Source organism: Loxodonta africana, chromosome 1, assembly GCF_030014295.1.
Source record: "Loxodonta africana isolate mLoxAfr1 chromosome 1, mLoxAfr1.hap2, whole genome shotgun sequence".
NCBI classification, from domain to species: domain Eukaryota; kingdom Metazoa; phylum Chordata; class Mammalia; order Proboscidea; family Elephantidae; genus Loxodonta; species Loxodonta africana.
Window position 1 is genome coordinate 118,074,072 of NC_087342.1, and position 23,945 is coordinate 118,098,016.

General features: G+C 35.8%; 1 protein-coding gene across 1 annotated transcript in view; it reads left to right on the forward strand.

The window, feature by feature from the left end:
- MLIP (muscular LMNA interacting protein) overlaps positions 1-23,945 on the forward strand; it is a 147,915-nt gene that overhangs the window by 103,637 nt on the left and 20,333 nt on the right. The window contains exon 13 of the mRNA XM_023544748.2: positions 9,437-9,640. Within this exon, the coding sequence (XP_023400516.2) occupies positions 9,437-9,640 (204 nt within the window). The remainder of the gene's footprint in view (positions 1-9,436; positions 9,641-23,945) is intronic.

Here is a 23,945-nt window from a genome sequence, read left to right on the forward strand (position 1 = left end):
GGACAAATACATTCTTTAAGTATTAAATTATTCATGGACTATCTTCATAATTATGTTTTACTGATTTAAAACCTTTTTTTTTTTTTTAGTTTGGATAGAGGACTTGAAATAGCTAAGCATATGCTAACTTTTTTCGTATTTCACAAGTTTAAATATTTGGTTCTAATCAGTATTGGAAATAGATGTGTTGCTTTGAGTATGTCTGTTTTTAAGATACATATGACTTCTTCAAAATTAGGGCTTCTGAGCAAGAAGTTATGGCATATGTTGAAAATTCTGAGACCTAATTTATGTTGGTTTGATCTTAGTGAAATGTAGATAATTAGAATCCTGTATTTCTTAGTACTTTGGGATTTCTGTGATGGCATCTGTAGAATGTTTATGTATCTTTGGATGAAGGAGTCACTCTGTAAGCACACATTATAACCATTCTTGACTTTATTAGCAGAGTGTTACTGTAAATTAAGAACTGTAACAAAGTGCTGTGATTCTGATTTTAAATTGTTATAGTTTCCAGGCAGGCAAGAAAGCTGAAAGTAAGTGTTGTACTAAAAAACAAGTGTTGCTTTACCAAAGAGGTGGGAAGAAGAGAGAGAGGATGGAGTTAGTCTCCAGTAATTTCACCAACTGGTGCTCTGAGTTCACAAAGGCGTCTTGTACTCACGTAACAGCACATAGTGTGAAGAGAGGAATCAACTCGATGGCAACAGGTTTGGTTTTTTGTTTTCCTCCAAACTGTAGGAGAGGAAGTGGGTATAAAATGCTGAGATGGAACAAAAGAGTTTCAGGTGTGCGGGCTTTAAATGCGAAGAGCCCAAAGTGCCTTAAAATGTCCTTTGTTGTTGCAGTGGGAAAGGCTTCAGAAGTTAAAAAGTTTCAATGCATGGTTGAGTAGAAGGTGTTTTGTTTTGTTGTTTTTTTTCCTTAGAGTGTTGAATGCCTCAGATATGGCTGCAGCCTTAATTTTTTGATGTCAAAACCCATTTTTGCAGCATCTATATTTTTTTATAGTTCTTTTAATAAATAGAGTTAAATTAATTTATTCACTCTGCATTTTTGTCTTTTTTTTTAAACCTAATAAACTAGATATTATTTGCTTAATGGGTTCTTGAAATTTCCAGGACGTGATACAATAAACAACCAAAATAATTAATTTCTTTTTATAAATTAGCTTCCCAAGTAAAACTTATTAAAAAAAAAAAAAAAACTTGTATGTATAATTGTATTTTAAAAGACAGTTCTCAAGGAAGTGAAAAACAGTTTAAAGCATTTAATGAGAAATAGCTATGTTATGTATCTTATTAATAGAAATATATACAAGGCTATTTTATGATCCTGTCCTTCCCTCAAAGAACTAAAACATTAAAAGATTTATCTATTGAGTACTAAATCAGGTAAAATAATGTTCATTCTTCAAGAATCATTTAGAATAGTGATCTCCAAAGTAGTATGCACCAATCTCAAGATAATTCATTGGGGCAAGGAGGGGGATGTGTGGGTCAAAAGTCAGAGAGGTTTTACAGGTTTTTTTTTTTAAATCCAAGACAGGTGTCACAAACTATAGCCTGTGGCCAAATCTGGCCCTATTTTTGTAAATAAAGTTTTATTGGAACACAGCCGTGCCCATTTGTTTATGAATTGTCTATGGCTGCTTTCGTGCTACAGTGGTAGGATTGAGCAGTGTGACAGAAGGTATGGTCCTCAAAGCTAACAATATTTACTAACTGGTTCTTTACCGAAAAGTTTGCCAACTGCTTAGCTAAAATAATTAAGAAAGATTTTATGCTTTGCTGGTTTATATGGGTTTACCTTGCAGGTATGTGCATTAGACAGTCACAAGTCACATGTAAACCTCAGTGAGATCTCCTGGAAAAGTCAGGGCTCTCCAACTTAGAGTAATTAACAATGGCCCCTCACTGTTTTCCTTCAGCCTGTTGCACCTTACTGCAGTTCATCTGCCTAGTTAATGAGACATATGATTTATCATTTTAACTAAAACAATCTTCATAAAATGGACAAATGACTTTATAAAACAACCCTTGCAACTGCTAATATAGGCATATGAAGCCCTGGTGACACAATAGTTAAGCCTCCAGCTGCCAACTACAAGGTTGGCAGTTCCAACCCACCCAGCAGCTCCAAGGGAGAAAGACTTAGTGATCTGCTCCCAAAGGTATGATTAGAGCCTAGAAAATTCTATAGGTAATTCTACTGTGTCACATGTGGTTGCTGTGGGTTAAGACTGCCTCAACAGCACCTAACAACAATGACAATATAGGTGTAGGCAACAACAAGAAAACGGCAGAGGTGACACAATTTCTGTGTCTAGCATAAGTTTGTTATCAGCCATAAATATGTTATATATAACCTATTTGAATTTAACAAGGAGCAGGCCAATTGACTCAATTAATTTTTATTTGAAATATGGATTTATATCTATTCTAATTATTAATATACCTAGCCCTGAGTTTATATTTTTGCCTTGAATTTTAGTTAATAATATTGAAAAACCTAAATCAAACCAATTGCCTGTTGAGTTGATTACTACTCATGGCGACCCCATGGGTTTCAGAGTAGAACTGCACTCCACAGGGATTTCAATGGCTGTGATATTTTGGAAGTAGATTGTCAGGCCTTTCTCCTGAGAAACCTCTAGGTAGATTTGAGCCCCTAGCTTTTGGTTAGAAGCCAAGTGTGTTACCGTTTGTGCCACCCAAGGACTCCAATAATAGTATGAAGACAGCATAATTAGTTAGGCATTTACAAAATAAGCATCTAAGGCATAAATATGCTGTGCAATTTTCAGGTAATGTTTAAAGACATGGGGTGCTCAATTTTATAATGTTTAAAGTTTTGCTGAAGTAAATGATGAATATTTAGAAGTCTCTTTTGAGGAATCTTAAAAAAGGAAAATATAAAAGCCAATTTAATTGGGGAAACGTGTCAGTCCTGCTACAGTAAACATTGTAAAATAATACACAGAAAGCAATAGAATAACAAATTAAATTTATTTCTTTGTTATCAAATACCATTAGAAAAAGCATAGAAAACATCTCTGAAGATTTGAAGAAGTAATGATCAAATAATACTATATTGGAGTTTTACTATGTGGTTGGATCAAAGTATAGACTTAAAAATATTCTCAGTTTATATCATTTATGTTCCAAATATGAAATGCAAAAAGTGACTTTTTTGAGCCCTAAAGAAAGGAAAAATAAATAGGAGAAAATCTATTCCCTAAAGTAGGTAACTTCTTTTTTTTTTTTTTTAAGTTACCACTTATCTATTCTCTGTTTTGTGTTTTTCCATCCCCACCCTTCCCCTCCCTTGTAACCATCAAAGATTGTTTCTTTTTGTGTATAAACCTTTCCATGAGTTTTTATAGTAATGGTCTCACACAATATTTGTCCTTTTGTGATTGACTGATTTCACTGAGCATGATACCCTCTGGATTCATGCATGTTGTGAGATGCTTTGCAGATTCAACATTGTTCTTTATCATTGTGTAGAACTCCATTGTGTGTATGTACCATAGTTTGTTTATCTAGAGTAGGTGACTTTTTCAATAAAAGCACTGTTTTATGAGAAAACTGTGAAGGTAAAACCTGCAATGAAGTAGCTGCCTTAACTGGAATACTTGAAAAAAAGGATTGTGGTATGAGGTTACAGATTATATATATATATGTGTATATATACACATATGTATATGTATACACACACCCATTGCCGTCAAGTTGATTCCAACTCATAGCAACCTTATGGGACAGAGTAGAACTGTCCCATAGGGTTTCCAAGGAGCAGCTGGTGAATTCGAACTGCTGACCTTTTGGTTAGCAGCCATAGCTCTTAACCACTGCACCACCAGGGCTCTCTCTCTCTCTCTCTATATATATCCTTAAAAATTAAGTAGAACCCCCGCCCCCGCCAAAAGAAAAAACAGGGAGAGGAAAGCACAGCTTTTACTGGGATGTAGTAAGTCTTTTTAAATGGATAATTCTCATGGATTTTCTTAGTTTTTATTGTCTCTAAAAAAAAAAAAAGTATTTTTTTATGTAGTAAAACAAGTAGAATTGGAGTTATGTTTCCTTACTTCCCTACCTGAATTCATTTACTTCTGATATTAAAAAAAAAAAAAAGGCAGCCATAAATTTCATTATTTAGAAGTTTCCTATTGAACTGGGAAACCTGAAGGGAGAGTTCAGATTTGATCGCTCCCTAAGCTTTTGCCTCATTCTCCTGCTTGTGGAGCCCTGAGTTTACTTCCTAGAGCTTTTGTACCCAAATTATAGATGAATGCTTTAACTGCACGGGTCTGGCTAAATAACGCAATGGCTGAAAGTCGTTCACCCTGTTCAGTCTGTCAATCAGCAAGGTTAAGTGAGTGAGAGAAGAGTCTTTTCAGTTGGAGCAAAAAGGGTTGTTTGGAGCTTAAGGGTTTAGAACTGAATTTCTACATGAAGAATGGGAGGTGACATCAAGTAAAAAGAAAAAGTGAAGAAAGAAGAGTCAAGGGGACTCAGATTTTGTCACTTTTGCTCCTAGTACAGGAAGCAGACAAATAGAAACTGTGGAACCCAGCATTTTAATTCACATACTCAATACTACATTGTATTATTTATAAAGCTTTGTGTTTCTCTTTCATTTATTTTTAGTATTACAAACCAAGTTAATTTAGTCAATAAATGCTTGTTAAGTGTCTATGTATGAGCCATGGTGACAAAGTAGGTCTTGTATTGTGTACTTTTTAACAAAAAATAAGTCTCTTTCTCGGTGAAAAAAAATATGTAGAATTGGTATAATACAATAATGAGATGGAGAATGATCATGACAATCTTTGGATCATACAGAGGTTCTCAAGTTATCTCATGGGAAAGTATTCATAAAGTGACAAACTTCAGAGTGCATTATGAGTATATATATATATATATGTATGTATAAATAACCAAAACTGTTGCTATCAAGTCGATTCCGACTCATAGCAACCTCATAGGACAGAGCAGGACTGCCTCATAGGGTTTCCAAGGAGCAGCTGGTGGATTCAAACTGCCAACCTTTTGGTTAGCAGCCGTAGCTTTTAACCACTGTGCCACCAGGGCTCTTTTCAAAATACAAGTGAGATTCCTCTTTGACTATGGCATTTTAAAGTCAGCAGCAGTTAATTACCTTTTGTTATTCTGATAGCTAACATCCAAAAGCAAAAAGGAGAAAACAAAAACATAAATCCCTATTAAAACACAAACAATTAGGTGACAACTAAAACTCCAAAGCACAGAATAAGTGGAGTGGCCACTAAAGGCACTGAGGAGAATGAGCAGATATACATTTTGGAGGACATGGAGCTAGGATACAGTGACTGTGGATCGCAGCGTCAACAAACATGCTTCTTAAATGTGTGGACACACCCTAAAGTACAAAACCAGAATCCCTCGTCTTTGTACGCATGCATATGTTGGCAACGCAAACTCCCCTGACATAATTGGTTCTGAGAAACAGGGAAGGTAAGGCTCTACATTGAATCACACAGCAAACCATACTTCCAGGAGGCTCTTTCTCTGTGGCCACCTTGACACAGAGAAATATTTCTGCTTTGTAAAGTACTGTGTTTTTTTTTAAAGTACTGTAGGGCTGATATTCTTTCCTATTTGAAGTAAAGGCTAAACAAACTCACATCTCAAACCCTGGCTCACTCACAAAGACAATTCCAGGGAGTGGTCCCTTCCCCATACGCACCTCCTGCAAAAACATCTGGTCCAGAAAACATTGATTTAGTATGAAAAATAAATGTAAATAATCTCTACTCACCAATTAAAAGCCCAAAACAAAACTAGCACCTTCCAGAATGGATAACAAGGCAAATTCAGCCTTTAAGCTGGGACACACTTAAAATGTTTGAGAACAGTTGAGAAAGAAAAAGTATTTTAGGCAGCACAGAGAAAGGAGAGTTTATAATCTTAATGTGCAGGTTGAATTCAGGCAGAAACAATCATTAAGCAAGCAGATAAGACCCCCTCCTCCTTATAATGCAAAATGATAAAATTTACAGTGAAATATAATCAGTAGGAGTATCTAAACACCAAAATATAACATCACATTCATGAGGCAGAAACAAGAGATAGGACAAGGAAAAAGTAAAAATATATTAGTGGTAAAATACTTTAACTCAGTTTCTGTTTATGCTAGATTAAGTGGAAAAAGTAGGTAAAGATAGATCATCTAAAATAAATATTATTGATATTTAATTTGGACTCTGTATTCTAAAAAAAAAAAGAAATATTTTTCATTTTAATGCCTGTGGAACCTTCACAAAACCTTACGATATGTTCACCCACAAAGAAAAACCTGTTAATTACCAAGATAGAAATAGTCCAGACAAATTTCTCTGATCATGAAAAAATTCATTAAGTGAATAATGAAATTAGAACAATACAAAAAAAACTCTCCCTTCCCTGCCCAGCTCCTGGATAAATTGAGGAGACCATCTCACCCTTCAGAATGTTCAGCTTTGACCTACTCGGTCATAGGGAGCTTAGAGGCATAACACACAGAAAAGCACACCAATTTTGAACACCTTCCCTCCACCGCCCCCCTCCCTGACCCCACTGGCTAAAACCCCACCCCACCAGATTCCCCCATGTGGTGAACCCCCTATTTTCCACCAATCACTATAATCTTGCCTCCTGACATCCTGAGAACGGGTTCTTAACCACTCAAGAAAAACTGAAGCCAGAATATAAACAGAGATTCTGTTCAGCTCACCACTTCTTAAAAGGCATCTGTAAATATCAGTAACAAAGTTGCTGTTGTGTGCTGTTCATTCTGACTCATAGTGACCCTGTAGGACACAGTAGAACTGCCCACAGGGTTTCCTAGACTGAAAGCTTTATAGGAGCGGATTGCCCAGTCTTTTCTCCCAAGGAGCCACTGGTAGGTTCGAGCCACCAACTTTTTGGTTAGCAGCCAAGTGTTTATTTAACCATAGCCAGACTTGAGCTTGTTACTCAGTTTTCATGTTAACCATTTTTTGAACTGCTTAAGAAATGTAAATAGTTTTTGATAACATAATGAAATATTTGATTGAGAAATAAAACAAAAATGAAAATATATCTATTTCAATCCAAAACTCAATATTGTCTTTAACGGGCAAGCACTTAAAGCATACCTTTGAAGTCAGGAATGAGACAGGAATACCTGCTAACACCCCTATTACTTAACAGTGTGAGGGGTATTTGCCAATACAGTTAGACAAGAGAAAGGAATGAAAAGTCTAAAACTTGAAAACAGGAAGTAAACTTTGTTATGTTAGGTGACGATGTTTTAGGTGATGTGCCTGGAATTTCCAAGAGAATCAAATGGAGGACAATTACAATCAGTAAGATAACTCAAGGATGTTTCTTGGTAGGAGATCAATAGCTTCCATGTAATGACAGAGAAGTATGTACAAGAAATGTCAGGTGAAACAAACAAGATGCAGAATGTTGTATATGGTGTATTATAGTATATCCCTTTTGTATAGGAAGTGTGTGTGTGTATGAAATAAGAATGTATATTTATATTTGGTTGATATGTAAAAATAAACACTGGAAGAACAAACAAGGAACTATTTAAAATAAGCATATTTAATCATCTTTCCAAGGTACAAAGAATTAAAACCCTTCATTTCTATAAACTTAATAAACCTGGTATTTCAATTTTCTAAACTGTCAAAATTTTCCCACATTTAAAAAGATAAAAATGATACGTATCTGACTAGGTAAGAAAGAAAGAATAACCTTTTGAGCTGAAAATATAGACTTGTTTTCAAAAATCATTCTGTGTTCCTGTTAGCTGAAAACAAATTCATTGAAAATTATTTCAATTGTGCATGTTTAAAAAGCAAATCAAGAAAGAAACCTTACAAAAAAAGAACAAATCTAATACCATCAAATATAGGTCTTAAATCAAACATAGGTCTTAAATCAACAAATCAAATATAGGTCTTAAATCATTAATTCAATCATCAATGCATTAAGCACCTCCTATATTCAGCACAGAAACCCTGGTGGCATAGTGGTTAAGTGCTATGGCTGCTAACCAAGAGGTCGGCAGTTCAAATCTGCCAGGCGCTCCTTGGAAACTCTATGGGGCAGTTCTACTCTGTCTTATAGGGTCGCTATGAGTCAGAATCTACTCGACACTACTGGGTTTGGTTTAGGTTTTGGTATATTCAGCACTGTGCTTGGCCCTGAGGATAGGAAGATGAATTAAGCAGGTTTCATGTCATAAGGTTCAGATCCTAAAGGGGTTTTAGGACTGTAGGATAAGTACTGTCAGTTTGTTTTTTCATGTGTAAAATTTCAGAAACATAAAAGGAGCTTATATGTCTGCAAAAAAGTAGCCATTTCCTTTCATAGATATATACATGTATGTAAGCCCTTTTTAAGCAGCCCTAGCGGTGCAATGGTTAAGCACTTGACTGCTAACCAAAAGGTTGATGGTTTAAACCCACCAGTGGCTCCATGGGAGAAAAGACCTGGCGACCTGCTCCCATAAAGATTACAGCCTAGGAAACCCTGTGGGGTAGCTTTACTCTGTCACATAAGGTAGTCATGAGTTGGAATCAACTCACAGCAAACGACTGCCACAACCTCTTTTTGCGACTTTGCTTTATAGGCTTAAGACTTCTCACTCTTCTGGTTTTCTTGTTCCGTTCACATAACTCATGGCCTCCTTTAGTAACTCTTACTTCCTCAAAGCCTTTCCCATTCATTTCCTTTCCATGCCACAGACCCCCTCTAGTTAAGGCCTCCTTAGCTCTCCTCTCTACAGTTGGGCTCATCTCTTTGTCCCGCTGCCAGTTTCTAAAGCAACACACTGCATGGAATTCAAGACCTCATTCGTTCTTTCCAGACTCACCTCTTGCTGCTCCCTTTTCCATATTCAGCCTATCTCGACATCTTACTGTCCCGTCAACTAAACCAGTACTTTTGTACTTCTGCTTACATATTAACACTCTCTGCAGTGCCCTCCCCTTCAACCTCAATTTCTTTCTTGCCAAATCACAACCATCCTCGAATTAATTTCCAGTGCTACTTACATCTTCAATGAAGAGTTTTCTAGCTGCATGCCTTCCCCTTCAGGGTAGATCTCTCCTTCCTTGAAAACACTGCTCTCTTCAACACTTTAAAAGATAACAATCTTCTACACCCTTCAGGACACATTCTGCAGCCCCTTGTTTTGTTGTGCAGAAGGGGCTGGAGGTGGTGGCAGAAAGGAATTATTGAAAGAGACAAGCAATACGCTATGATAACAGGTGTCCTATGAGGGTCCCGTGTATGAGGAGAGTTTTTCTTCTTACTAGTAAGAGATTCTGTCATAGCTTCTGTAATATTTAGACCTAATTCCAAATGTGCTTTACTTTTGTCTGCTAACATACTCTTTATGCCTTTCTTCTTCCCAGGATGTGACAGTCTCTCACAAGACTGTTTCTCTCCATCCTTTATATCAGACCAAACTCTATCCTCCTGCTAAGTCCTTGCTGCAACCACAGACCCTCTCCCATGCTGACTGTCTTACCCCAGGACCGTTCAGTCATTTGTCCTTCTCACTGAGTGATGAACAGGAGAATTCTCATACCCTGTTCAGTCACAATGCATATACCAAGGTGAGAATTCCCTGCTGAAATCAGAGCTATCCTGTGCTGTGAGCTTTCTTGATGCTTAATTTGTAAAACTTAAATGTAGAGGAAATATATATTAAGAATATTTAAGTTTGTTTTAAAACACATTGCCTTGCAAGAAGATAATAATTGAACTTGAGAAATAGTAACAATTTATTTTTCCTCTCCGATTTATTTCCTTATTTGTGTTCTTCATTGTTTCATGTTCTAATCCCAAGGGGGAAAACTCAAGAAATTTTTCGAGAGGTTACGGTGTGCCATCATTAATTTCTCTCCTAGCTTTAGTTCAATTTTCTTTAAAAGATTCTGTTAATAACAAATTGGATAACTTCCAGGTATCTATTTGTAAAGTAAAATTAGTATTTTATTTAAAAAACGTACCTGTATGTCTCAAAATGGATGGTAAATGATGTACAAAAAGAGAGTGTTCGGTATCTGAAATAAATATATATGAGAGAAAAACAAAACTAGAGAAAAATTATTTATAGTTGGCTTTGGAATGTAATCACAAATGTTCTATTAGAAGCCAATCTTTAGTACCAGCTGGTACTCAAATGTAAGTTCTCTTTGCTTCTCTGAGCATCCTGGCTGGTACAGGCTCTCAGATTCTGAAAATTTCCTGCAAGAATTGACCGGTCAAACTCAACTTATAGTCAAGTCTTTTTGTAAAATTTAAATCTTGTTTAAAAGCCTTCATTTTGCCAATTTTCGACATCTAATGAAAGATGCCTATATACTTAGAAATCAATCAAGGCCAAATGGCCTAGAATGTAGTAGAACAATATTCCTGAGGCCCTGAAACTTTCCTTTAGAAAAAAGTTCATAAATCCATGCTAAACACAATCACCTAAAAATCAGACACTACCATATAAGAAAGAATTAGCTTTTTATATTTAATAATGTTTATTATGACTGGCTGATCAATCCTAAATCAAACAACTTTTGCCACCAGAATGCTTTTGGGCCAAGTTCAGGATAACATTATTATGACCTTTGGTCATTTTTTACTCTGGGTCTAGAAAAAAGAAGTATTTTGGGAGAAGTATAATATTTAAAAATGATTTTATATTCTTTGAAATTCTTCCTGATTTAATACTTGTCAACATCTATGAAATCCATTTAGTTATTGAATAGTGTTAATTCTGATAAACCTGTTTTCTTATAAATTGTCATCTATGATAGGGTTATGATTGTATTTTATGGATATCAATTACATTAAATAGCTCTTTTTTTTTTTTTTTAATATTTTGGTGATGTTTTCTGGAGCTGTTCAGAAAACATAGCCAGTGTCTCATCCATATTTTAGCCTTTGCTTGGTCAGGCCATGAAAAACAATAAAATGAAAGACATTTGAGTTTAGACAACTATTTTCAATCTACACAATCTTTATAATAGGTTTTATCGTTCAGAATCTGAGATTTATTGATACTGACCAAAGAGCCATTCACATCTAAAAAACAAGAAGAATTAAGACACCATTTCTTGATGGAAGATCTTAATTGCTTCATATTATACCTTGATTTCTCCTGCTAAAATATATAAATTACCTAATTTAATACCTCTATTTACCAACTTGGCGATGTAGCTATTGGGTCAATAGCATACTAAATCTTGAAACTTACCTTTTTTACTTCAAATATTGTCTTGCCTAGAATTATAAAACGTAACCTGTCATCTAAATTAAGTTTTTTTCTGATACCCTAAAGCCATCCCCAGGCCTGACCTTAAAGCTTTTACCTACCGGGCTTATCCCCAAATTCAAATCTGCCCACCCTTCCTGCTAGAGAGACATATTGCACTGTATTGACTTGGCTTACCAACCCATGGGGACCCTCATCAAGGGGGACTACAGAAGGTGTTGAACAGGTTTTCTTCTTACTTTGGGTTCCAAGTATACATATCCTTCTTCTAAATCTTCACCAAGTCCACATGTATGTCTGTGAATGTACATATGTACATATACATCATACACACACTCACACACCAGACACACATACACACGTATTTGTTGTTGTTAGCTGCAATTGAATTGATTTAGACTCATGGTGACCCCACGTGTGCAGAATAGAACTGTTCCATAGGGTTTTCACGGCTGTAACATTTCAGAAGAAGATCACTAGGCCTGTCTTTTGAGATACTTCTGGGTGAGTTTAAACTGCCAACCTTTCAGCTAGTAGTTTTCACACAAATCTCATGTTTATGACCTCAATTTTAAATCTTAAACCTGTTGAACTTGGCTATCAGAAGTAATTTCTCTATTTGTGAGGTATCAGAACTTCCTCAAAACTATGCATGCTGCTGAAGGAATAAAGGTACAAGGGAACATGTGTCTGGGTGTCTATCTTAAAATTTCATTCCATCCGTAGTTATTTTGCCATTTTCTTCCATTTTGCAATGCATTTAAACATTTTTATCTTCAAAGGTAATAAAGTACCATGTTCAACACATTCATTTATGAAGATCTAGTGGATCCTTTATTTTTTAAAATTCAGTTCAATTAGAAGGATTGCTATTCCTAGACAGCCCTAATGTGTTGCCACAGGGATGGCAACTATTTTTTTGGCCCTCAGGTGATAAAAATAGTATGCAGATATAGTACATCCATGGAAAGTTTATCACATGCCATAACTTTTATTATTTCCTCCTTCATCTGCCTCATTTCTTCTATTTTCTACTCTCATAATCTTAAGTCAACTCAACATTCTCATTCTTCTGGCCTACTTTTACACTGCAACTTAAATACTCAGTTTTATACATGTTTTCCTCTTTTTTTTTTTTTAAATCTCAATTTTATTTAGCACAGCTCTAGGCTATGTGGAGGGGAAGTTATCTCTTGCCATTTTTTTCCTTTGAGTCACTACTCTGCCAATTTGCAGCAGTAACAAACAAGAAAATACATGCCCAATCTAAGAATAGAAAAGGGAAGAGTGAGTACTAAGCCTTCACAGTCTGGATGATTTTTCTCATCTGCTGGCAGGAAGAAGTCTGGGATTTCCTAAACAGGAAGGCTCTATTTACAGTGAAAGCTTGAGAAGTTTTGCAAGGAAGAATAGAATCTTTATAGACAAAGATACAGCTTTGAAGCCCCAGGAGAAAATCCATAGACATTTTGAGGATATCTTTCCTTTCAGTATTCAGAAAATACATTTGGGGCCTAGTTTGTGACCTTACAGTCATTTGATTTGACTTTCAGTTTTCTAAAAATGCGTTCTTCTTGTGCCTTGTTTGTGATCATACACCATTTTCTTTTGCATTTCTTCTCTACCATGACAGAAGCATGGTTGATTTCTTTACCTGTCTATCCTCCTATGGGTTCCAGTGCTATTCAATTTTATTACATATTTTATATGCAGCTGCTAGGTCTGGTGTATCTTAGCCTAGCACTTTCAATGTGAATATCTCTGGAGTGGCCTATCCAAATGGTCCTGTCCACTATTGCTTTCATTTCAGGACAGGAGAAATCTGTACATCTCCCACTTCTGTTCTTCCTTCCCAGAATCCCTTTAACTTCTGTCCACTGACATTCTCCTTTGCAGACCCCCAAACCTGTAAACCAAACTCATTGCTGTCAAGATGATTCCAACTCATAGCGAGCCCCTAGGACAGAGTAGAATTGCCCCATAGGGTTTCTAAGGCTGTAATCTTTATGGAAGCAGACTGCCACATCTTTCTCCCTCGAGCAGCTAGTGGGTTCAAACTGCCGACCTCTCATTTAGTAGCCAAGTGCTTAACCACTGCCCACTAGGGCTGTTTTGCAAACCCCCTAGACTGCTGTAATTATTGCTACAGGTGAGGGCAAGATCTTTCAAATACAAAAGAAAACTGATATTCCTATATAGGATGACCGTGTGTGCTAATTTATCAGAGACGTGATTTTTTAAAAAGTGTACAAATATGTGTTATTCTATTCTTTAGACAGAATTCTATTTTTTAAAAAATATTCTTTTGAAAAAACCATTTTATAAGTATAGCAATGCAATAAACCATTTTAGTAAAGAAAAAATATTTTTTAAATTTTGTGATTTCGATTATTTTCAGTGCTTGCCTACCCCCATTATCAGCGAAGTATCCTGGTTTGTTCAGTAAGTAATAAGGTCCTCCTACCTGTAATGAAATACAACTTAAAGTTCATCTGCAGACTCTTTATAATAAGACATCAGTTGCAGAATATATTTTGTTGAGTCATGAATTATTTTATGCCTATATTTAGAAAAGTAATTCAAACTCTTGCTTCAGCTTCCTTACCTGTAAAATAGCAACACAAATGGAATCTCTCTGAAAGGATTGTTACGGGTAAAACTTTCACATTCCAACCTAAGTACTCAGTTTAGTACTTTTACAGCATGCTAGCTACTGTTAATGAGGTACTGTGGCAACTGGTTTTGAATTAGCTTTAGCATAATTTTACTTGCTTGTGATATTAATGATATTGTTGGATAATTTCCTCATTCTGTTGAATCATCTTTCTTTGGAATGGGTACAAATATGGATTTCTTCCAGTAAGTTGGCCAGATAGCTGTCTTTCAAGTTTCTTGGCATAGATAAGCAGGTTCTCCCAGGATTGTATCCATTTGTTGAAACATCTCAATGGGTTTTCCATCAATTCCTGGAGCCTTGTTTTTCACTAGTGGCTTCAGTGCATCTTGGGATTCTTCCTTCGATACCATTTGTCCTTGATCATATGCTATCTTCTGTCAACCAATTCTTTTTGGTACAGTGACTCTGTATATTCCTCCCGTCTTCTTTTGATGCTTCCTGTGTCATTCATTTTTTGTCCATAGAATCCTTCAGTATTGCAACTCATGGCTTGAATTTTTTCTTCAGTTCTTTCAGCTTGAGAAATGGCAAGTGTGTTCTTCCCTTTTGGTTTTATAACTCCAGGTCTTTGCACATTTCATTCTAATACTTTACTTTGTTTTCTCAAGCTGCCCTTTGAAATCTTCTGTTCAGCTCATTTACTTCATCGTTTCTTCTTTTCACTTTAGTTACTCTACGTTCAAGAGCAACTTTCAGTCTCTTCTGACATTAATTTTGATCTTTTCTTTCTTTCCTGTCTTTTTAATGACTTTTTGCTTTCTTCATGTATGATGTCCTTGGTGTCATTCACAACTTGTCTGGTCTTTGGTCATTAGTGTTCAATGTATCAAATCTATTCCTGCAATGGTCTCTAAATTGAGGCAGAATGTATTCAAGGTCGTACTTTCACTCTTGTGAATTTGTTTTAATTTTCATTTGCTTCAACTTGAACTTGCATAGGAGCAATCGATGGTCTGTTCCACAGCCGGCCTCTGGCCTTGTTCTGACTGATAATCTTCTCCATCGTCTCTTTCCACAGATGTAGTCAATTTGATTCCTGTGTATTCACCTGGCAAGGTCCATGTGTATAGTCACCTTTTATGTTGTTGAAAGAAGGTATTTGCAATGAAGACGTCGTTGGTCTTGCAAAATTCTATCATGTGATCTCCCACGTCGTTTCTATCACCAATGCCGTATTTTCCAAATACCAATCCTTCTTCTTTGTTTCCAACTTTCACATTCTAATCACCAGTATTATTAATGCATATTGATTGCACGTTTGATCAATTTCATATTGCAGGAATTGGTAAATATCATTAATATCACATGCAAGTAAATTAAGCTAAAGATAATTCAAAAACAGTTGCAGCAGTACATCAACAGAGAACTGCCAGAAATTAAAGCCAGATTCAGAAGAGGATATAATGAGAGATATCATTGTTGACGTCAGATGGATCTTGATTGAAAGCAGAGAATACCAGAAAGATAGTTACCTGTATTTTATTGAGTATTCAAAGGCATTCAACAACATGGATCATAACAAATTATGGATAACATTGCAAAGAATGGGAATTCCAGAACACTTAATTGTGCTCAGGCGGAACCTGTACATAGACCAAGAGGTAGTCATTGGAGCAGAACAAGAGGATACTGTGTGGTTTAAAATCAGGAAAGGTATGTGTCTGGGTTGTACTCTTTCACCATACTTATGACATCTGTATGCTGAGCAAATAATCTGAGAAGCCAGACTATGAAGAATGGGGCATCAGGATTAGAGGAAGACTCATTAACAACCTGCATTATGCAGATGACACACCCTTGCTTGCTGAAAGTGAAGAGGACTTGAAGCATTTACTGATAAAAATCAAAGACCACAACCTTCAGTATGGATTACACCTCAACATAAAAAAAAAAATTAAGAAAACAAAAATCCTTACAAATGGACCAATAAGCAACATTATAATTAAAGGAGAAAAGGTTGAAGTTGTCCAGGATTTCATTTTACTTGGATTCACAATCAATGCCCATGGAAGCAGCAATCAAGAAATCAAATGATGTATTTGATTTGAGCAAAATCTTCTGTCAAAGACCTGTTTAAAGTGTTATAAAGTGAAGACATCACTTTGAGGACCAAGGCATGCCTGACCTAAGTCGTGGTATTTTCATTTGCTTCAAGGCATGTGAAAGCTAGACAGTGAATAAGGAAGACCAAAGAAGAACTGATGCCTTTGAATTATGGTGTTGTCAAAGAATATTGAATATACCATGGACTGACAGAAGAACAAACAAATCTTTCTTGGAAGAAGTAGAGCCAGAATGCCCCTTAGAAGAGAGAATGGCGAGACTTCATCTCACGTAGTTTGGACATGTTATCAGGAGGAACTAGTCCCTGGGGAAGGATATCATGCTTGGTAAAGTAGAGGGCCAGTGAAAAATCAGAAGACCCTTAATGAATTGGATTGACACAGTGGCTGCAGCAGTGGGCTCAAACATAGCAAAGATTGTGAGGATGGCACAGGACTGGGCAGTGTTTCATTCTGTTGTACATAATGTTGCTATGGGTTGGAACTGATTCCATGACACCTAATGACAACAACAGCTATTGTTAGTAGAATTTTGGTGCTAGAGTGAAGAAGCATTAAGATGAAGATATAATCCATCAACATAACTAGTGGGACATTACTCTTCCCCTAAAATGCCTTTTCCCTTTTATTACAACCTGTTCATTGCTTTGAGGTGCCCTGGCTGTGCAGTGGTTAAGTGCTCAACTGTTAACTGAAAGGTGGGTGGTTGGAACCCACCTACCGCTCTGTGGGAGAAAGATGTGGCAGTCTTCTTTGCTAAAGATTTACATTCTTGGGAACCCTATGGGGCAGTTCTTCTTTGTCCTGTAGGGTTGCTATAAGTCTGAATTGACTCCTTGGCAATGGGTGTTCATTCTTTCAATGTTTTAAAATTTATTCACATATGTATCCCCTTTTATTTCCATTTCTCACTCCCATTTCCTTTATGTCCATAAGCAATCATTCTGTGGTCTTTCATTTTTATCTTTTGGTATATTTTCTTTCAAAAGTTGCATTGTTTTGTGTGCATATAATTTAATTTATATAAATGGTATTGTGCCACATACTTCACTCTTTTTTTTTGTGGGTTCCCTCCCTCATATGTAATAGTACGGCATCGAGTTTTGTTCTGAAACTCTAGCGCTAGGACCCAAACTAGGCTGATTGGATCAGAATTATTTGGGGAATTTTAGAAAAATGCAAATTCTTGAGCTCTGCTTAAGATCTCTAAACTCAGAACTTCGAGAGTCTACTAGAGTGGATGACCTTCAAGTTTTAATTCATCTAAGCTTCTATGCTTTCCCTAAGATAACAAACATTTCCATTTTTCTTTTTAAAATTCTTTAATGATTCTGCACAGCAATGAACTTTATTATGAAAAATTACTGTATAGAGAAAAACTGTTTATACTGAAATGTTTAGAAATGCTTGACTATAATTGATTTTTTTCTCATAAAACCCCTAGTAAGTAAAAGGAAAGACAACTGATAGAGTATATATTATCTTAAGTCTAATTTTTTTTTTAGAGCTTAGTTATAAAATGTTGGTGCTCTTAATCAAAATTTTTCCCATGTGCTTGTAACATTTACAATTGGGCCTCACTGTTTACACATCCAGAGTTCATGGACTTACTGAATAAGAAAGCACATATTTTTTCCTGTACACTACTTTAATTATTAAAAGCCATTTCCCCTTGAAAATATACCAGGGATGCCAAGATGTACTTTCTTATCATTTACTTTTTAAGAAATTAAGGTACCTTTACTATAAAAAAGGTTTTTAAAATATAATAATCCTTTATATTCAGAATTATGTTTTTGCTAAGAAAGATGAAGCATTTTACTTGAAATGTATTTTATCTTTATGGTATGCCAACAGATAATTACTGATCAGTTTTTATTAACCTATTTTCCAAGCAGCTGCTCTTGAGATTGAAGATTAAGAACAAAAAGGAAATATAACTTGTCCGTAGTAAAAAAGTGGATGGAGAGTGAACAGAATGGATGTGTTTTCAATCCAATTCCATCTGTTTTCTCTGTATTTTCTTTGCAAAGGATCACTCCATTTATAATAAGACAAGGGCGAGTCTTCTATTAAAATAATAAGGGAAACTACCTAGCAAAATTTAATTTTTGATGGTATAGTTTTTTTTTTTTTTTTAATATAGTTTAGGCTTCCTCAGTGGCGTAAAAGCTAATGCGCTTGGCTGCTAATCAAAAGGTTGGAAGTTCAAGTCCAGTCAGAGGCACCTTAGAGGAAAGGCCTGGTGATCTACTTCCAAAATATCAGCCATTGAAAACCGTATAGAGCACAGTTCTATTCTGACTTACATGAGGTAGCTATGAGTTGGAATAGATTCAAGGATAACTGGCTTGATTTTTCTGGTTTATAGTATAGGGTATGAGAGAGAAAAAAAAAAAAACAGTAGCAGTAGGCAGCGAATTCTTTTTGGGCAGTTGGATTCTATTATCATTTGTTTTTGCATGAGAAAGTATTAGGACTCTGGAGCTTCTGATGAGATTTCATGGTGGTATGGTGTTGTGTGAGTAAAATAGGAGGACAGAGGAAAGGAAAGGAATTCCCATGTCGAGGGCTGGTAGGTGGGGAGAACCTTCTAAAAACTGACGTTAGCCTGCTTCCTAGTCCATAAGCATCATCTCCTTAAAGTCTTTGGATAGTTCATTGTATAAATGTTGACTTTCTTCATTCAATTTCATTTTCTCAGTTTATTCTCTTATTTATTTTCAAACAGTACATTTGCAAAGTTTATATTGTTAACATTATTAAGAGCATCTTAACTAGCATTATTATTGCATTGCTATGCAGAGAATTGACCCTATAAATTGACAGAAATTCAATAAATAAATTAAAATATTAATATAATAGGCATATTTATAAGCTTGGGTTAAATTTTTTAGTAGCTCCACTAGAATGAAATTTCTTTTTTGTTTTTGTTTTTGAGGTTTCTTCTGATATTTTAAGAGATCAACCAACAGAAATTGAAGGAGATTATGGCTTAGCTGGAAAAGAGAGAATCTAAAGTAATTCTAACCTTTACCTACTGGTTCAAAGGCTGAGGGGACTTTGAAATAACAATTTGCTTTTCTAATGTAATCTGAAATATTTAAATTTAAAGGTGTGGCAAATCTTTTACAAGTGTATTTCAAGAATAAAGCAACACTTTTTGAGATAAGTAGTTTACAATTGTACATAGCTTTTTTTTCAAAATGAGAAAACGAACACCAAATTAAGCGATTTGGTTCAAGGTTATAAAAACCTTGTCTAACTAATAACCTAATTCCCTACCAGTAAAAAAAGAGCACAGACTTTGCTACTCTTTGTTGCAAGATGAAGTCTAGAAATCCTGTTATCTGGAATTTGACAAACACAATTGTTTATTTACTTCACAAAGATTTATTATGTATCCATTAGGTGCAAAGCACTGTGTCTTGGCTGGACACACCATGGAAAGCAGGCATACGTGGGCATATAGGGGACCTTTATCAAGTACTTATTGTCTACATGAGAAGAACAGAAATTAAACAAATATGCACATAATCTATTATGATAATTGTGACAACTTCCATGTATAGGATATTCCGGCAGCTATGAGTACACAAATCGAGGGTCTTAGCCAAGTCTGATGAATAAGAAAGCCTTAACAAGGAAATGATGTTTGATCTGAGATCTGAAAAAGAAGCAAAGGTTGGAGGTGGGATGGGCATCCCAGTTAGAAGGAACAGCACAGAGAAAGGTTTCAAGTCAGGAAAGACAAAGAACAGGACAAGTATGAGAAAATGAAAGCAGGCCAGGGAATTGAAGGAGTGTGATGGTTAATCGCTATGAGTCGGAATCAACTCGACGGCACTGGGTTTGGTTTTGGTTTTTTTGGACGGTTAATGTTATGTGCCAACTTGGCTAGGCCATGATTCTCAATATTATATAATTGTCCTTCATTTTTTGATCTGCCGTAATTATCCTCCATTTTGTGATCTGATGTAGTTATCCTTCATTTTGTGATCCAATGTGAGGGAGTTTCCTTGGGGGTGTGGCATGCATCCAGTATATATATGGATGCTCTGAAAAAGCTCTTGGTTGCTCTTGATTCTGCATCTGGCTTGTCATCATCTGCCCTCTGGTTCTTGGGACTTGACCTGGCAGCCTGCTGATTTTGAGATTCTCCAGCTTCTATAGCCCTATGAATCAGCAGCCTGCCATCTGACCTGCCAGTTTTGGGTTTGCCAGCCCCTGCTACTATGTGAGTCAGGAGAAGCCTTCAGCCTGACACCTAGCCCATGAATTTGGAACTTGACAGCTTTCACAGCTGTGTGAGTCATTTCCTTGACATAAATCTCTCTCTGAATATTTATATATGTACTGTTCACTAGTTTCGTTTCTACAGAGAATCCAGCCTAAGGCAAGAGCAATTGGAATCAGGAACTATAGTTTGAAATTAGCAAGAAGTAAGACTGCTAGACAGCTTCTGCATTCCTGGGTATCATGGGTTCTCTGAACTGGGAAGAAGAAAACAAGGAGTGAGTTGAAGAGCCACTGGAATTTTATAAGAAAAAAACTAATATTTAGAAAAAGTAGAAAATATGCCACTTACTTTACAGATGGTATTTTATTTAAATTTCAAGACAGTCATATATTTAAAGGGAAAAAAAACCTCATTGTCATCTAGTCAATTTCAACTCATGATGATCACATGTGTGTCATAGTACCACTGTGCTCCATAGGGTTTTCAATGGCTGTAATCTTATGGAAGTAAATTTCCAGGCCTTTCTTCCATGGCATTTCTGTGTAGATTCAAACTGCAAACCTTTCAGTCAGTAGCTGAGCACCAACTGTTTGCAATAGTACCCAGAGACCTCCAATCACATAAAGTAAGTTTTATTTCTTTTGTTATATGTAGATATTGAGGCTCAGAAAGCTTAAATAATTTGTACAAGCTTCCACAGAACTAGTACAAATGCTGGTCGCTGGTTCTTGACTGATTTTTCTTAAGAGACCCTCTTCACAAAAATAAATAAATAAATCTGTTATTGAAACAGCATCACCAACTTTGCCACCACCAGCAGCATGAAATCACTGGCTTTCCTCTGATCACACACAGTGTCATGTCACTTAGGCTGGGACGAACAGTGAAGGCCGCCCAACATCCTTCAGTCTATGGATGAGGAAACTGTAGACTAAAGATGGAAAGTGACACACCCAAAGTCCCAGCCTGAGTAACTGGCATGTTCCGGGTTTCCGATGAACTCCACAATGCTTTTCATGTTTCATCCCCAGACTCCAACATTCCTTTAGCAGGCACACTTGCAAAGCTGAGTGGCTAAGAGAACTGCTATACATCTATACACTGAGAAAAATGTACTGAGGCAGTCACATACACTGAAAAAAATAATTTTGAATGTTGAAGGCAAAATCTCCTTCTATGGTCCGCATTAATGATGTTTGTATGCTAACTATATACGTAATTAGAAATTTTCCTGGGCCACGTTGTTTTCAAAATGGATAAATTTATGGAACACGTTTGTAAAGAACATTCTGTTCCAAACGGCTAAATGCAAATTAATTGGACTTATAACATTAAAAAATGAATGCCAATGAGCAGGTATTTTAAGAGAGGCAGTTCTGCAAAGTGAAGTATCAATTGTCTTTGCTTAGATTCCACACTAGAGGGCAAGGAGAGCATTTCAACAATAGATACCTTAATGACAGGCTGGCATTCGAAATGGGGCTTGTTTCAGGTTATCTAATTACCAGCCATCATTCTTAAAATGCACTTAATTATATCAGAAAACAATCGACTTTTAAAATCTTCCAAGAAACTGAGAGCAATCAATTCCTTATTCATATTTTCCTTTTTTGCCTTAATCCTAGTGACAAAAGCATCTGTTCTGGAGCTCATTTGTTATGTGGTCTTGAACATACAATACCTAGTTGGAATTTTTCATTCAAATGCCTTTAACAAAATCATTTGAAAAAGGAAGAGTTTGCTATTTGGAAAAAGATAGGAGGCAGGCTGGATGACACTTTTAGTGAGGAAAAGCAGACTTCAAGAAAGATGATTTTTAAAGCTCTTGTAAAATAATATTCTGGTCCCTTGAATTTGTTAACTATGCTTGTGTTTTACAGGCACTAGAGGAAATGAGCTACCATCAGTTTGTACCTTGCCCAGGTGTAGACACTATGAAAATATGAGCTCCTCATGTTTCATAGCACTCTGCTGCCTCTTCCCCTACTGCCGGTCTAGCCTTTTAAATGTATTGTATTAGGTTGAACCACATGAAATTCACAGTGTTCAACAAACAGTTCTTTATCTACAAAAACATCAATTTCATATAGTTCAAAGTCATTGTTTCTCTTATTGCTTTAATTTATCCTGTGATCATTTTTACTTATTCCATGCAACAAATGTCCTATATATCACATGGTATTTACATAGTTAAGGAGTCTCTTATTCTTCAGGGAGAAATTTTTCTACATTGTTCATCTTACTTAATGGGACCACTGTTTTACTTATGTTACTAAAATATAAACATAAAATTCTTTTGGATTGCTGAAATTGTTGATGTTTACATGCATGTGGCTGATCAAAGTCCAACAGAGACTTTTCGTTTAAAGCCACTGAATAATGATACCCATTTACCCTCAGGTAAACCGTGTTTCACATGTTCTAAGAATCAAATGAAAATATGATTTGGGGAAGAAAGAGGCTACTGTGAATTTATACCCTTCCTTAGATTATATGTAAAAAATTATCTCCCATTGGGCACCAAGCATTTCCTTAGCTCTAGGAAGGCATTCAAATGAAGTGTAAGGCCATCCCTTGCTCTCAAGGCATTAGAGGTCAAACACTTTAAAATCGTATCACTTTGAGGCTGTATTTTTCAGGATATATGTTTATGATGGTCATATCTTCTCAATCATTTTTTTTTATTTGTTTATTTCTACTGGTATATAATATCTCTTTTTTGTTCCTTATATAATTTTTTTCTGGAATTCCATTTTTAAGATAATAAGATTGCTTTTATAGCTTTATTTTGGCTCAGGGACTTACAAAACTTTTTCCTCCTTTCATTTTCATCCTTTATAAGCCTTCTTGTTTGTGTGTCTCATGTGGACCACATATTTTCTGATTTTTATTTATTTTTGTCTTGAGAGACTTATTTTAATACATAAGATAACCTCACTTACCAGAAAAAAAACAAACAAACAAACAAACCCAGTGCCGTGGAGTCGATTCCAACGCATAGTGACCCTACATGATCTTAATTTTGCCATACTCACATTTTCATTAGTGTAATTTTGATGTGTAGGTTTGTTAGCTTCCTTTGTGGTTACCTTGGAATTTAACTTTATTTTTCTGAAATTAACCCAATCTTTTATTTCTTGATATTGCCTTAACTTCCTCTCCATATTGAAGTTGTATGACTACACTGTTTATTCTCTCTGTTTTTTTTTTTTTTTTTAGACATTGTCATCCTTTACATATTGACATCTCTGATTCCCTATTTTCAGTCTTTCAGCTTTGATTTGTTTCTGTGAATTCCCTATCTGGGTTGATATCTGGCTGATCTGTCCTGTGTCCTAGTCTTGGATTGTTGTCTAACATTGTTGGTTCTCTAACTGAAGGACTCCTGTTAATATTTCTTGTAATTTTGGTTTGGTGTTTTACAAATTCCCTTAACTGCTGTTTATCTGAAAATGACCTAATTTCTTCATTGTATTTGAGAGACAGTTTTGCAGTATGTATAATTCTTGGCTGGCAGTTTTTTTCCTTCAAGTCTTTATATATGTCATCCCAATGCCTTCTTACTTGCATAGTTTCTGCTGAGTAGTCAGAGCTTAGTCTTATTGGTTTTCCTTTGTAGGTGACTTTTTGTTTATCTCTAGCTGCTCTCAAGATTCTATCTTTGTCTTTG